The sequence below is a fragment of the Vespula pensylvanica genome, chromosome 12, assembly GCF_014466175.1.
Source record: "Vespula pensylvanica isolate Volc-1 chromosome 12, ASM1446617v1, whole genome shotgun sequence".
NCBI classification, from domain to species: Eukaryota; Metazoa; Arthropoda; class Insecta; order Hymenoptera; family Vespidae; genus Vespula; species Vespula pensylvanica.
This window is the reverse complement of record NC_057696.1, coordinates 358,607-375,158: the sequence shown is the minus strand read 5'-3', so window position 1 is coordinate 375,158 and position 16,552 is coordinate 358,607. Positions and strand designations below refer to the sequence as shown.

The window sequence follows — 16,552 nt, the reverse complement described above, 5'->3', positions numbered from 1 at the left end:
AGCGAAACCTATGATATTATAGAAATAGTAAGAGGAAACGTTTACAAGCCTTACTCGTTTGAGTTATTCACCTCGTGAGATATGTTTGAACACGAGAACACGAATAAATAAGTTCACTTAACTTTGTTTAACATAGGAATCGTGCGTATAAGATACAGGTAACAGGCGGGGCCATTAACCCATTGAAAAAAATGGAGGATGGTCGAGAAGAGGTATTACCGTTACCGAACGCTCGAAAATAAGCAAAGAAAACATCTCTCTCTCTCTCTCTCTCTCTCTCTCTCTCTCTCTCCCTCTCTCTCTCTCTCTCTCTCTCTCACTTTAGTTGTCTAGTAAATCTTCCGAGAGAAACCGACCAACAGCTTCGTCGAGAATCTCGTGAGATATTTAACGAATCGACACAGTTCGATACCGCGTCGAGATGACGTTTCCTCTTCGCAAATTATGCGAGCAGAAGAGAGAGGAGATTATTATTGAACAACGATCTTAACCAGTCGTGAACTCGAATTTACTCCTCGCTTCTCGTATGATCGATAAATTTTTATAAGAGTTACATCGCTTCGCTCTTCGGCTCGGTGATTTTTCGATAAAACTTCTTGGATTTGCGATTAATCCAAGTTTTTGAGATAGTCTCTTAGGTTCGTGATATGAACAACGAAGTAAAGTGTTATTCGAAAATTCTTTGATCGGTGAAACGACTTACTGTTCTTCTTTCTTTTTTTTTTTGTTCAATACGATCATCGAATGATTTATCCTTGAAATATGAACATAAGAATTTATTTTATTAGAATCAGTTGAATTTTGTTGTTTTTTTTTTCTTCATTCATATTACTCTTTCTTTTTATTAACACTTTCATAGAATAAATTTACGAACTAGTCGTCGAACGTCATGAGCGTGGCTCCTGTCAAAGTGAAAGATAGTTGACGAAATCGGTTGCTTCCGTATCGTGGAAACTGGAAGTGACGTACAAAGGATTGAGGAAAAGGGGAAAATAACGTTTGGTTGCAGTCTCTTCCCGAAGAGATGCGAAGTTTCCGTCGTTCCTCAAGTCACCTCCTCGTGATCGCATGGTGTTTGGATTTCTTCGTCTTATACTCCAGCAGCTTCCACGAGGATGTACGAGGAAATTCCACGGAAGTCGAGGTCGCTCCGAGAATGCTATCGCGACAAAAGAGATACCTGATCTTTCCCGAAGGTAGTAACTTGCAGGTAAATAACGTCAGAAATATATACGTACTGCATCCTTTTCCTAATTGTTGCGGATGTTTCTCGTATTTTAGAGCTTCCATCTTTCCAGAAATACAAAGAAATCAAATGAAAACATTCTTTTTGCTTTTCATACCTTCTTTATATTTTTTTTACAAAAGTATTTCAGTGGCAAATTTGAAAATAATCATGAATCGATGTACACAGATATGTAAAAATTGAGAAAATTTTTGTATAAATGATTTATAATATTATACTTCAGAAATAAAAATTTTTAATTTGAAAATTTAAATATTTAACGAATTTGCAATAGTTATAACTATTTTCGATTGCATAGACACACGTTAAAGATAGAATGAATGTAGGGAAAAAAGTAAAATCAACGGAAGAATAAAAAACCGAATAAATTAGAAAAATTTTAAAAAGATTGAAAAAGGACAAATGAGTACGAGTTGTTGTTAATATAGATATATCGATATATCTTTCGAGATACGAATCTCACGCGAGAAGCATAGCGTTTGGAGAAATGGATCGACAGAAAACCGATGGGAAACGTATATCGAGTAGTAGAATAAATACGTACGTAAGAGACTAACACATAGGTACGTGTACCTAGATAGATATACATAGATACATTTATATATAAATCCCTTTTAGTTAGTGTACTGCCTGACTATCGGAGCGTATGGCAGAAACGATGATTTGGTGATGGGTCTGACAGCAGCGTTGGCTTGGGAACTTCCGAGTAAAGTCGACTCCAAGATATCGGATTTACTTCACCGTAGAAGCCGAAGTGTCATGTTCCCGAAGGTTGAAGCTTTCTTGCAGTCGTGAGTACCTCGCGATTTCTAACTAGAAGATTGTTACTTGGGAGTGGAGTTAAAGTAATTTGTCGTTGTCCAAACTCTTGCGAGGGAAAATTAAATTCGCTTCCTTCTTCGTTGTCGTCGTACGAAGAATAAGAAGCGTCATGGTGGAAGAAAGAGAAGAAGAAGAAGAAGAAGTAGAAAGAGATAAAGAAGTACAAAGGAGAAAGACAAAGCTATCAAATACAATTACGTTACATAGATTATGTTACTATATATTTATATATTCTACAGACATATATGAAAGCACGTGTGTTTGTAGAGGAAGATAATCTTCGTTGCGTTTGCGCCGTTGCGTTTCAATTTGCCATCACTTTAGGAAAATCGTAAGAAATAAAAACGGTCTAGTCACTTATTGTTTTTCTTTTTATTTTCGCGACCGCGATCGCGACTTGAGAAAAGACAAGGAGAGAAAAAGAGAGAGAGAGAGAGAGAGAGAGAGAGAGAAAGAGAGAAGGAAAGAAATAGGGCCGACGGAAGCTATCCTCGAGGCAACGAAAATAACGGGAGACTTATGGCGTTGTATTCCGTAGGAAATGGGCCGCCCTTATCCCACGTAAATCCGCGGAGAACTAAAGCAATCTTCCACTGTCGAAGCAACGAGCTTCCTCTCTCTCTCTCTCTCTCTCTCTCTCTCTCTCTCTCTCCCTCTCTCTTTCTCTCTCTTTTTGCCTACATATTTCATCTATCTATCTATCTCAATCTCTTTCTCTTTCTTTCACACGTACGCTACATATACAAGACGCATCAAATCGATCGAACTTTTTCTTCGTGAATGAAAAATGCGATAACGATTTTTCCACGCATTTTAAACGCGTTTGACGTTTAAATCTTCGAGGCTCGAAAAAGAAAATAATAATCGTTTCTTGGGTAAATATGACTCACGGGAATAACAAAGCGAAAGGAACCGGTCTCGGGATTCGCGACGAGAACATATTTCCATGTGTTAGAGAGAAAGAGGAAATAATAGCCGTTAGTGCATTCTTAGAAACGAGATTTCTTTTTGGTTTTAACAATGTTTACGAATCAATCAATCGAAATAATGAGTAATTTTTATTATTAACGAGAAAGTTTCGATCAATCTTCTCTCTCTCTCTCTCTCTCTCTCTCTCTCTCTCTATCTATTTATCTATCTATCTATTTGTATGTCTGTCTATGTCTGTCTTTCCTCTTATTTTATATTTTTCACTTTATATTTTATATATTTATTACATATTTACCGAATATCAAAAATAATGCAAAAATGAATTATCTCCGATAAATGAATTTTTAATTTTAATTAACTTGTTAATTACGGTTGACGAATATAGACACTTGTTCGTTATAAAGAGAAGAATAGTTTTTATTTTATGATGAGTATACTTCTTATGCATAAAAAAATGATCTTTTTTTATTTAGATTAAAATTTTATTGAAAACTAAAAATTATTAATTCGTAAATTTAAGACATTTAAGAATATTTTAAGACAATAACGAAATAAAAGAAAACAAAAAGCGCAAAGAAATAACAGAATTCAATATCACACGTTGTATCAATTTGACTAAAAAAATTATTGATTTTACAAAAAAAAAAATTATGTCAGTATAATTCAATTTTATAACAACTACATATAATATAATCTATGTTTGCTACGGAATATCTTCGTCATCTCTTATTTATTGATATACAACGTAGATAAATATTTTTGATATATTTAAACAGTTAACGGGTTAAATATTCTCAAATAAAATCGAACTGTAGCTTCTTCTAAATATAATACAACAATCAGCATTTCGCATTATCTATTCGTTTGTATGTTACGATTCTGATAATTGACTTACTATTATATATATTATATTACTATTTTAAACTTATAAAGTATCGCTCAAGCATCAATAAATATGTTCTCTCTCTCACACTCTCTCTCTCTCTCTCTCTCTCTCTCTCCCTCTCTTTCTCTCTGTCGTTATGTCGTAGAAACTTTTGCGATTACGCGATTAATTGTTTTCCAAAGAAATGAGTGAGAGAGAAGGTGATAGTTCATTTAATTCAGAGCATGACGTGCTCATCGAAGTTTGGTATAGAAGAGAAGTGGATTTTAAATTAAACTTTATCGGCAGCACTGGTATCGACGGAAGATCCTGCGTAATGAAGGCTCTGTGTGAGGCAGGTCAGAGGCATCCATCTCAAATTGGCAAAGGCACCTTCGTTCAGGAGCTCCTGCATGTTATTTTTACGTAAGTCGACTTTTTTCTTTCTTTCATAAGACGTTATTTTAAATTATTTCAAAAATGAACAAAAAATAAAAGACTCTTGATGACAAAAGATATAAAAAGGTTAAACAGAATATAAGATCCAGCTGCGATTTATGCCAGACAGCTTTTGTTTACTTTTTCGTGGTTAGCACTAAACGTGCTCAGCAAGATATTATTACAGATAAATTAGATAATAATAAAACATTCTGTAAGCAAGATAAAAATTTCTGATATATAGATAAAAATTCTTATTTATCTTTGATTAACCAGAAAAAAATTTCTGAATATTTGAGAGGTATCAGCCTTGAAATGTGTTTGGTACTGAAAGTGTTAAACGACATCCCATCTTCTATCTGTCTCTCTGTCTCTCTGTCTCTCTCTCTCTCTCTCTCTCTCTCTCTCTCTGTCTCTCTCTCTGTCTCTATCTCTCTCATATTCTCCAATTCTAAGAAAACGCTGTGACAACGGCGCCGTCGCAGGAAGTTAACGTTTTTCTCGAGTTTCCTCTTTTATATTCGCTCGACGTTAACTTCGCTGTATTTCACTTTGCTGCTAGACGTTCGTTTAAAGTGTTTTATGTAAAGTTACGCCGGTCGTTCGCTCGCCTGCCCGCATTCTCCTCGATATCGGACGATTTAAATAAGCAAACGAGCTTCCTCGTTGTGTTCCCTCCTCCACCTTTCCGTTGCACACGCATAGAAATTGTAAAAGTACTGCAAAGAACGCGAAACTCTGGCAGGGGGATGGAATACTTCGGTAAACGAGTAAACGAGATCCGGAGGAACGAGATAACGAAAGAAAGAGGAGAAGGGTGAACAGGGAGCAACGAAATGGAATGAACGTGGGAGGATGTAAGAACGGCAGAAAATTATATTGGTACCGTTTTGCGTTACTGGAAAATACCTCAACGAACTTTCTTCCAATTAGAAAGATCGGTTGGCATATATTAGTGAACTTTCGAAAATCCAATAATTTATTGGCCTTATCTATATTACATTGATTGAGATATAAGCATTAATCTATTCAAATTAGAATTCAGATTAAAAGGAGTAAAAGACATTCAGGAATTTTCTTGAAAATCTTACATAAACATACATATATATTCTCGTATCGATCGCTAGAATTTTCTGTAGAGAAAATACTTCGGAAATATTACGACGTGTGACATAAAAATGATTTAAACGAAAAGTCATCGATGCTCGATCATTAAAAATAATATGATTTTTTCTATAAAAATTTCTGTGTTATCTTTATTATTTTAAATGCCACTATATACGTATCTCGCGTTTTCCGAACGAATTCCCATTGGATTTTTAAAAATTAATAGAGTTTATTTAGAGTTAACTGATAGCACTTGTATACGGTGCACGGAATCAACGTCTTAAATAAATAAATAAAAATAAAATATTAATTCGAATCAAATAAGAAAGTATGATGTTTGTTTAGATTACCAAGAGACGGCGGGAGATTCGAATGTTCGGAGGATCGACCTTATGAGAGAGCTTATCAGAACGGTGGAAACTGCGAGAAACTTTATCCAACGTGCAAGCACTCCATTTACAGCGTGGATCTTTGAGATCGAAGGAGGCGAGGCGAAAGCTTCGTTTGCGCGAGAAGAACGTAAGAAACGTGTGCGATGCTCGTAGGAAAAGCTCATACGGAAAGCTCGCGCTCGACCGCTCCCCGAATCCGATGGAAAACTTTCTACCAACTAGAAACGTTGCTGAAGTTTTTCTGGCTGCAGTCCAATCGACTCGTTGATGGGAAAAGGATAATGCTTTGCCTTCCGTCAAAATCATTCCGACTTTCGTTGACAACGAGATTTATGTCAAGTCCAAAGGAAATATGTACACATTTTTCTTCTAAACTCAATTTTATTATATTTTATTTCACACGCACACATTTAAATATTTACTTATGTTTAATTTAATTAAATCGAACGAACGAATGCACTTCATGTCCGCATTTATTTTTTCTAACAATCAGATACGATTTGCAAAGAGAGAAAAAAGAAATAAATATTATTGGAAGTGTTTGTGGTGTTAAATTTTTAGATAATCCAATTTTTAACTCATTTGTTACTTTCTTTCTTTCTTTTTTCTTTGATAAATACAATATAGCAGAAGTTTACCTTTGTAAATTCTCTCCATCAATTCCTTTCTTTCAGATATTTTCTAATAAAATCGGTATCCCTCTATCTCTCCCCTTATCTCTCTTCTTTTTAATATAAGCACGGTTTTTGATCGTACATGTTTTCCAAGCTCCTCGCAAAAAGGCATCGGCATCGTATTTGCCGGAAAACGTTCGCCGAGTTCGCCGGGACGTTGACGTCAAAGGCGAAATGCTCCGTGCATTTTGGTTTTTTACAAATTCGACCGGGAAATGGCCTCCTACTCGAAAGCTTAGCGAGCTTTATCTTTGATGAAACTTTTGGTTAAAGTTGGACCGAAGTTTATTCGGTTTGCGTTGATCAAAGGAGGATCGACCTGGTGAATCTTTTGATCATCGAAAGTGTAATTACCGTTAAAATCTTAAAACGCAAAGAATTTGATACTCCTCTTTAAAATTAATTAATTTGAATCGTTTTTACATTGGTACGATATAATAGTATAGATTTATAACTATATATATTTGATTTACACGTATAGAATGAGATTAACAAATTTTTCCACTTAAATTATATTTCTATTATTTAATACAATATTATTTTAAGACGATATCATAAAATATTCTATTAAGATGTATGACATATGAATGAGTATTATGATTCGTTGAACAATTAATGATACATGTTATTTGAATTAAAACTGTAAGTTTAAGAATTTTTACATTTTTCTCGTTCAAACATAATTTTTTCTTTCAAGATAATCTTCCAAAATAAAAAAAAAATAAAAAAATTAAAAGGAAAAATGGTTTGTCGTATTATTATAACAAGCATATATCATTCGGGGTTAAAACAAAAAGAAATAAAAATGATCTTGAAATAACACGTTTTGACGTAGAAAAAGAAAACGGTTAGATCAAATTATGTCACCCCCTTTCCTCATATCATACAATATTTTGTATAGGTATAATATTTTATGATCTTACTGAAAAATAATGGACATAATTTAGATGTGGATAAAGTTAATAGTCCCCGGCCTATGAATATTATTTTATATTCTTATATTTTACAAAGACGCAGATTAGAATGTATTCTTTTCGTAAATGAAAAATCGAGGTCAAAAGTCATAGCGAGAACTTCGTTATGCGGGAAAACGTTAAGGTAAATATTTTCTTATTTAAATTTCATTACTCTCGACACGACGGTATTGCGTTCCTTCCAGAGGCTCATTTTTGCAGGAAAGAAAAAGACAGAGAGAAAGAGATCAACTGAACAGAAGATAAACGAAAGAAGAAAACAAATTTAGATTGATTTCCAGACGATCGCGTTTGAAAAGTCCGAGCCGACCGATTACGATGTAAATAATTCTCGAAACTAATCAACGATCTCTCGAGTATAGGATTGAACGAACGAACGAACGAACGAAAAGTTTTAACAGCGCGATGTCTCACCTTCCCCCACTCTCATGAATATTCCAAACCGGTCATTATATTACGTCGACGGGCCGTATAATTCATTTCAGTACGGCTTCGAATAATTTTCGCGACGTTTTGCATTAATAAAATGGCCACTCGACTATCGTCAATTTATAGCTCATTTCGGTGGAGTGGTCCGAGCGTGTACGACTCGGTTCTACTTTTTTTTCCCTCATTCTCTTCTTCGGCATCAGGTCATGCGTGTGCGCGTAGAGGAATATGATATATCGCATATAGCGAATTATCGTACTTGTATGTAAACGTGATATCAGGAAAATCACTTATTCTAGCTGAGTTATTTTTAAATGGTTAAAAAACATAGTAAAATGATCCTAGTAGATATTAGGCTTGAAGTGTACACATTTAATATACTCAAAAGTACTTTGTACATGAAAGAAATCGAAAGCATATAATACAGTTTGCACTATATGTCAAAAAAAAAAAAAAATACTTAAAAAACATAACAGACCTCTTCAAATTGTGTTACCAGAGGTATGCTAATTCGGGAAAATTATGCAATCAGTTTATCAAGTTAAACGGTGCTTTTTTTATTTAAAGAATAACAGAAACAATGTGAATTATTAACACCATCTACGGAAATAGTTGTAACAAAGTTTACGTTATATTATGTTAGAATTAAACGTAACCGAAAGATTTTTGTTTAATACTTTTAAATGCTGTATCTTAAATATCAATCCAAACGAAGTTTATTTATTATATTTATAGTAAAACGTGTAAAAAGGAACTGTTCTGATAACGTTATCACTACTGATAACTTTAATAAATACTAACAAAATAAGTATTACCATGTCTCGTTAATATTATTATCGATATATAATGTCATAATAATGTTACAATAATATTTGTATAGGGGGAGAATGAAATTTGATTCATTTGTGAGTGAGATTTCAATCATGGGATTTCGATCACTCATAAATTTAATATTTAATAAATTTATTTTTTAGATAAATGTATAATTTTATATAAAATTGTATACAATTATTAGTCGAATATATATATTTTTTCTGTTGATTTAAATTATTGCTCCAATTTTGTAACAACGAAGTCATAAGTATTTAATATATAACGATTGCAAGAGATAAATCCATCGTTTTGAAAAGGATTTGTTTATGTATGATTATAAAGTAAATTTTTTCTTGTAAATTTCATCTCGTTTGTAAGTACATATTTATATTTAATTAGTAGAAGTATCGCAAAGGACAAAGAGAAAGAGGAAGAGAGGGAGAGAGAGAGAGAGAGAGAAAGACGATCGATCAGGTTAACCGTGCAATAAACCGCCATAAATCGTATTTGATGTGATACAAGAGTAAAGGGTTTAAATTAATATTCATACGCTTTTGAAAGCTCTACCGCCGATTCGTTTATGCGAATTCCATCTACACATGAGTGCGTATTTGTTGCTACGACGACAAACAGGATTGCAAAGAGGGGACGTTGGTGTTAACATACTTAATAGTCCGTTTATACCCGCGTGCGATTTCTCTCAGCCTTAATGGATGTTAAATCATTGTTTAGGATCGCTTTACCGCTAAAATCACGAGCGTAAGCACGGAAATCGAGAAACTATTCTCTCACGATGTTCCTCTTCTCTCGTACTCTCTCTCTCTCTCTCTCTCTTTTTCTTACTCGAGTCGGTCCATATTGGTCGACATTAAAGCATCTCCGTTAATATAAAATACGCTGAAATATAGAGGAGGAGCATAGGTTGGTATTTAATGCTTTATTCTCGACTATAGCGATAATAGTTGTGGCATCAGTGGTAGTATCGATGAACGGTAGTAGTAATGTAGTTGGTCACGAATTTAATATTACATGATTACTCTCTTATCAACGCATATTATCATCATCATCGTCGTCGTCATCATCATCGTTGTCATCATCATCATCATCATCATTATCATCATTGTCATCATCAGTATTATTATTATTATTATTATTATTATTTTTATTATTTCTTCATACATTTTTCATTCCTCATTTCTAACATTTTTTATTATAACATTTTTTGTTGTTCAGTTTTTTGTTTTTTTTTTCGAGAAACGTTTCGAATCGGTTTTTTTTTAAAGTATTTGTTATTCCGTTCTCGTTGAAAAGATGTAAAAATTCTCTTTACACGATCGAGAGGTTTTGTAATCTATGCTACCTCGAGAACGATGATCAAACATTGGTCGACACCAAGTGTCAATCTGTTATCGTAAATCCTTTTGGTAAATATTGGAAACACGTATTCACCTAGGTTTCGCCATTCCTTTCTCTCTTTTCTTTTTTCTTTTTCTTTTTGTTTCTTTATTCTTTTTATTTTCTTTTTTACTTTTTTATTCTTCCCGAATTTATTCGTATCGAAATCGTGCAAAAACGATACACTAATTAATTTATTGACAAGTATATGTCTTCCCCGTGTATTTTTAAATAAAATTATTTACTTCTGCTTACTATTGTCTGTAATAGTTCATTTCAATTAATTTGACTATCTTCAATCTAAATGTTCAAAAGAAATTAACTTTTATCTTCTCTCAAGCTTTTTTGTTATTAATGGGAAATTTTTTTACATAGAAAAATTTTTCTCTTCTCTCTCTCTCTCTCTCTCTCTCTCTCTCTCTCTTTCTATTTATTTCTCTCTATCTTTCTCTGCCTCTTTTTCGTTGAAAGATCATCCCCACATAGGAAAAATACGTGCGAAACGAGTGAAGCATTACATTTCGGTTTGGTGATTTTGTACAGTCGAAACATCGAGCAATCTTTATATCAACCGAACGTTATATTTTTCTTTTCACGTTACAGCCCCCATTGTTTAGGATTATTTGGCGCGAAAATGACAGCAGTATTCTCCGTCTGCTCGTGTACCGTTACGCCAAAAGAAAGAGAGAGAGAGAGAGAGAGAGAGAGAGAGCAGAGAGAGCAGAGAGTAGTTAGCATGGTTGCTCGAACGGAATCGAACGGAAGTACAAAGCGAATCGTATCTTTGAGCCTTCGTTTTGTTTCATCCGAACTGCATCGGAGATGCCGCGTCGAGTTCTCCTACGTCGTTCCTTGCTTTTCGTGTTGCTTCATCATCTCATCGGTGGAATCTCTCAGTGTCTTTCGAACGACACGTGTACGAGGAGTAAAAGGGCAGAGGATGATGAGAACACGAGGTATCTGATATTTCCACAGGGAAGTAACGTTCAGGTGAGATGCCAACCAGATTGAATTTATTGCCTCGAACATGGCTCGTTGTTTCGCCGATAACTCGTAACGTAACGAACTAAAAAATCGACCGAGATTTATAACTGATATTATCGCTTTTTTTTCTTCGTTTCTTTTTTTTTCCTTTTTTTTTCTTTTTTTTCTTCTATTTTTTTGTTGACGATAAAAGACTCGAAAACACGTATGTGTTGTGTCTGGATTGGAGTAAAAGGGAGTAGGATAAAAAAGAAGATTTGAACTCGTCCATCGACGAGTTAATCGGCAACAAAAAAGAAATAAAAAAAGGAAAAGAAAAAAAAAGAGAAACTGCAAATAAAACACAGAGAGGATTCACATGAAAAAGGATTCGAACGTATTTTATCGAATTCTCTACGTTAACGACCTTTTAAAAAAAAAAATCTATAATACCGTTTGTTCGTTAAAGGAAAGTAGTAAAAAGCAGGGCTGATAGAGAAACTTTTTCACAAGTTCACCTATCACGGGGAACTTTGATAATAGGACATTTTCGAAAGTTGCTTTTGATTAACTAATTTTGCCGTGGCGAATACGGATAACTAATCGTTACGATGGACGAAGTTAAGCTTGGCCGGTTATTAAACGATAAAAATTAACAACTTTTTTGCTTATTATCGTTCTTTTACGTCACTGTCGACAATGGTCGGTCTTACATACTATATCTCACGGTTTATGATAGAAAAGGAAAATCTACGATAAACTACTTTTAATCTTCCTTCATTACCAACATTTTCATTTTATAAACTATACATAATCCTCGCGCAAGATCAGTATTGGTTCATATCGAAAAACAAAAAGATCTTGGATTTTTAATTAATTTTTTTATATATTAATTTTCATAAATTATTAAAACCCGTTATAGTCGTATTTTGTTTCATTTCCATATTATTATTCTATCTCTTTTATGTAGAAAATAATTATTTTTCTGAAAAAATAATTACTCGTTAAACACGAGCAAAACTTTCTAACAGATTTAACATTTGATTTTTTTATTTCATCATTACTTATATATTTACGTAGGTTTAATAGATTATTCCTAAAGTCAATGATCGTATATGTAAACGTCTAAAGTTGCATCAACGTAAGTATAGACTTTTTGACTTTGAAAACATAGCGATCAACCAGCTGGATCCGGAAAACGACGATAAAATGGGAATCATTACTTGCCGGTCGAATTTCGAAAGAAAACGTACGCTTACATAAAGAATAAATCGCTCTCGTTCGTGGAATCGATTCAAAAAGAGAAAGAAAAAAGAAAAAAGAGAGAGAGAGCCAGAGACACGTAGATAGATAAATAGATAGATAGAGAAAAAGAGAGAAAGAGAGAGAGAGAAAAGGCGAAAGAGAAAGAGAGAGAGAGAGAGAGAGAGAGAGAGAGAGAAAACCGTCGAATGGGGAAAAGACTTTCCCCTCGGAGCTATCTCGTTTCAATATTTCAAGCGATTCGGTGATCGAGTAAACTTCGCGCGTAAGACAAGCAATCGATTCGAACGTCGGTAAATAACTTCGTGGCTCGGGCTACAATATAGGTAAGATTGTTTTTTGAAAACAATGCAATCGGGATGAATACCTATCTCTCTCTCTCTCTCTCTCTCTCTCTCTCTCTCTCTCTCTCTCTCTCTCTCTCTCTCTCTCTCTCTCTCTCTCTTTCTCTATCTCTTTCTCTGTCTCTCTCTCTTTCTCTCTCTTGCAAAATGGGAAACATTTTACTTGGAAATAAAAACTACCTTAACAAAGAAAAACGAGAGATAGAAATCTAATTTCGTTAGATATTTACATAGAAAAACTTTGTTTGTAATAACTCCATCTAGCTAATCGATTTAGTACATGTTCTTTTTTGTTTTTTCTTTCCGATATCTCACATCCACATACATATACACAGTTGGTATACTGCATGACCATCAGCACGTACTCGAAGCCTCAAGGAATGTTTACCGTTGGCGTTACGGCCGGACTGGCATGGGAGCTTCCTCATAGAAATACCGTATTGTACAGGAAGCCTGCTGAGGTTTATCATCGTCGAAGCAGAAGGGAGTTGTACCGCAAAGTGGAACTAATGCTGAAAACGTGAGTGACATGCACAGGGCGAGGGAAAGAGGAAAGGCGACAAAGAGAGAGAGAGAGAGAGAGAGAGAGAGAGAGAGAGAGAGAGAGAGAGAGAGGAAGGGACAGAAATAGGGGGGAGGGTGAATGCAACGATGCGCGTGTCTACTCGATACCTGCGTGTCATTGGCACTGTCCACATTATTGGATAATTTATTGGAAGCTATGTCTCTCTCTCCCTCTCTTTTTTAATTATACCATTTTTTGTTTTTTTTTCTTCCATTCTAAATATCTTTTCGTCACGGAAAACAAATTACATATATCGAATATTGAACCCCGTTTAAAATCGATATTATATTTATTACAAATTCTGACAATGTCGAAGATAATATATGTTGGGGGTTGATTAATCCGATTTTATAAAAAGTTACTCGACATATTTCTGTTGGTATTACCTATTTTCTAGTTACTTGAAAGAGAGAAGGAGAAAGCGAAAGAGAAAGAGAAGAGAGAGAGAGAGAGAAGAAAGATCATACATAATTATTTTTATTCATACTTCGAGAAGGAAGTTCTGTCATAACGCCTCGACGCTTTCCGTTTATTTGCATTGCATGTTCTACATAGATATACACAAATGTGTATATATGTTGTGTGTCCGTGTAATTTAACGAAAAAAGCCACGATAAAAAGCGGCTTGCCTTTCCGTAATACGCCTAGCATACGAATACTCGTATGCATGGAAAATAACGACAAGGTAGCTGTAATTACCGCGTAATACATATTACGAGGTGCAAACGTTTCGTGGAATTACATTTGTAAATCCGTTGGATTAGACAGCACCTAGGATATGTGGAACTTCGCGAATTAAACGAAAAATGAATGTGAAGTTTTCTTTTTTACGGAAAATCGATCAATTATTTTTACAAGCCATTTAAAAATACAAAAGAAAACGAGAAATAAGATGAAAGAAACGAGTCATGGAATTGTCTTTCTTTTTCTTTTTTTTGTTTCTTTTTTTTTGTAAAAATTGTTCCTTCTTATCGTTATCGTACAATCGATTTTATTTAATTAAACTGGAATTTCCTCGTATTGAAATAATTGTCGCTCTCTTTCCTTCTTAATTTCTATCTCTTTCTTTTTTTTTTTATTTTTCGATAATTTCAAATGGGAAAAAGCAGAGAAAGCAACGAGCGACAAAAAAGAAAATAATCTCCACGTTATCGATGCTAAAGGAATCCGAGTATCCGAGGCCTTTTAATGAGAGACTCAGCGACGAAGTCGAAATCTTGAGACGAAGTCGTTCGAAAAAAAAAAATATAAAAAATAAAAAAGCTCGAAAGAAAAACTAACAACAGGTCGCACCGCTCGTTTTAAAGCAGCCGTACGATAACGAGTGTCGAACGCGTGAATCTTTTTCCTTTCCTTCATCTCTTACACTCGCGTTCAGTGTAATAGAAGTCGTGAGAAGCAAAAAAGAAGAAAAAAAAGAGAAAAGAAAAAAAAAATACAATGACAACAAAAACAACAAGGCGAAGACGTGTGCTACGACCATATTATTTTTTCTCTCTTATGGAGACACGAAAAAAGCAATGTTTTTTTCATACGCGAGATATATTTTGCCTTTTTCTTCTCTCTTTCGTTTTTTTCATCTTTCGTCAGTTCAACACGTCACGGTTGCAACGCTACGAACCTTCGGAAGGTTTCGTATTCTTTTTCTTCTTCTTCTTCCTTTTCCTCTTCCTTTTCATCGTAGGATAACGAGCGTCGAACGCGTGAATCACTTTCCTTTCCTATTCTTACTATTCGCGAGTAATATAAATCGTAAAAAAAAGGAAGAAACAGAGAAAAAAACAACAAGGTGGCGACAGTACAACAATTCACTCACCTTTTTCTTTTCTGGTGTCACGAAAAAAGAACAAAATCATGTTTGGCATACGCGATACTTACCTTTTTCTCTTCCCTTTTTTCTCCTTCAATTCCTTTTTTTCGTCACTCCAATGTTACGATTTGCCAAACTTTAAAAGGTGTCTTTTTCTTCTTCTTTTTCTTCTTCTTTTTCTTCTCTCTCTTCTTCTTATTCTTCCTCAACTTCTTTTCTTCTTCCTTTTCTTAGCTTTCATGGCGAGAAGAAAATGACGAGAGGTGAGTCGAAAAGCGAAAGGTCGACTGCTCGAGGCCATTGTGCCATTCCAGCTCAAACAACGATGCTTCGGTAAGAGCGAACTGTTAGGGACCTGCTTGCATAAGAGAGAGAGAGAGAGAGAGAGAGAAGAGGATAGAAAGCTCACGAGAGCAATTTTGGTGCTCTTGACGAAAATTTTAGCTTTCTCTTTCTGTGTGTGTGTGTGTGTGTGTGTGTATGTGTGTGAATTTGAACATATATATATGTATGTGTATGTATGTATGTGTATGTTTATATATATATATATATATATATATATATATATATATATATTTTAGAACGAGTTATCGAAGGTATAGGAAAAAGAGAGTAGAGGACCAAAAGGGTTATAGGGGATTATTATTAGGTGAAAGGGGAGAGCAGTAAGATGGGAAGAAAAGAACCCTCGACAATAGCTAAGAGAAGGTATTATTCGGATGCTCGTACCGATCAATTAATGCGCTCGAGTGCCCTTTATAAAGAAGCATTTGCTAAAGGTAAGAATTGGTACGTGTATGGGATTAAGAGGTCGCAAAACGATCGTTCATTCCCTCTCTCTCTCTCTCTCTCTCTCTCTCTCTCTCTCTGTTTTTCTCTTTCCCCCTCTCTTTTCTTTATTACTTTAGATCTGGTACGCTTCTCCATGCCATGAAACAAAACATCTTTCTTTTGAAAGAAAAAATAAAATAATACAATATTATAAAAATAAATAAAGGACAGAGAGAAATAAGTAAATAAGTATTTATATAAATCATTGTTATATAGGGTGTCTGTTTATATTATTTATTAAAGAAAAATTTGTGTATATTGATTATGATCATTTTCTCTTAAAGAACATTCGATTCTACCTCTTTCTCATTTTTTTTCAAGGATATTATTTCATAAGAAAATCACGCATATAGTAAAATCAACATCCTTTATTTTTAAAGATGTTGATATAATACATATCTTTTGTTTTTGATCTCCTTTCTGATAATTCAATTGTTATTAGAAGAAATCAATTTGATGGCTATTCTTAATATTGTTTATTAAAATCAGCTTTACTTTCAGTTTTATAATAACATATATCCAGATAGATGATACAATACTATATTATGTACGATACTAACACTCGGCTATTGCTTTGGGGATCGTTGGAATTCTGAGTTGTTCGAATAGCACGCTGCAAGGCCCTTTAGAAAGCTGAGGGAATATTCTGTAGCAGTGACACTACCATGAGAGAGAAAGAGAGAGAGAGAGA

The 16,552-nt window shown here is 34.3% G+C and overlaps 2 protein-coding genes across 2 annotated transcripts in view; both read left to right on the top strand.

The window, feature by feature from the left end:
- The first annotated feature begins 1,117 nt into the window (after nt 1–1,117).
- Nucleotides 1,118–6,146, top strand: LOC122633318. Its single transcript, XM_043821088.1, has 4 exons — nt 1,118–1,210; nt 1,865–2,037; nt 4,173–4,289; nt 5,754–6,146. Exons 1-4 carry the CDS (start codon nt 1,157–1,159, stop codon nt 5,881–5,883), a joined length of 474 nt encoding a protein of 157 aa, XP_043677023.1. The 5' UTR covers nt 1,118–1,156; the 3' UTR covers nt 5,884–6,146.
- Nucleotides 6,147–10,907: 4,761 nt separating this feature from the next.
- The window catches only part of LOC122633588, a 9,002-nt gene continuing 3,357 nt past the window's right edge, over nt 10,908–16,552 (top strand). Inside the window, exons 1-2 of the mRNA XM_043821619.1 lie at nt 10,908–11,075; nt 12,991–13,175. Coding sequence (XP_043677554.1) covers nt 10,908–11,075; nt 12,991–13,175 — 353 coding nt within the window. The remainder of the gene's footprint in view (nt 11,076–12,990; nt 13,176–16,552) is intronic.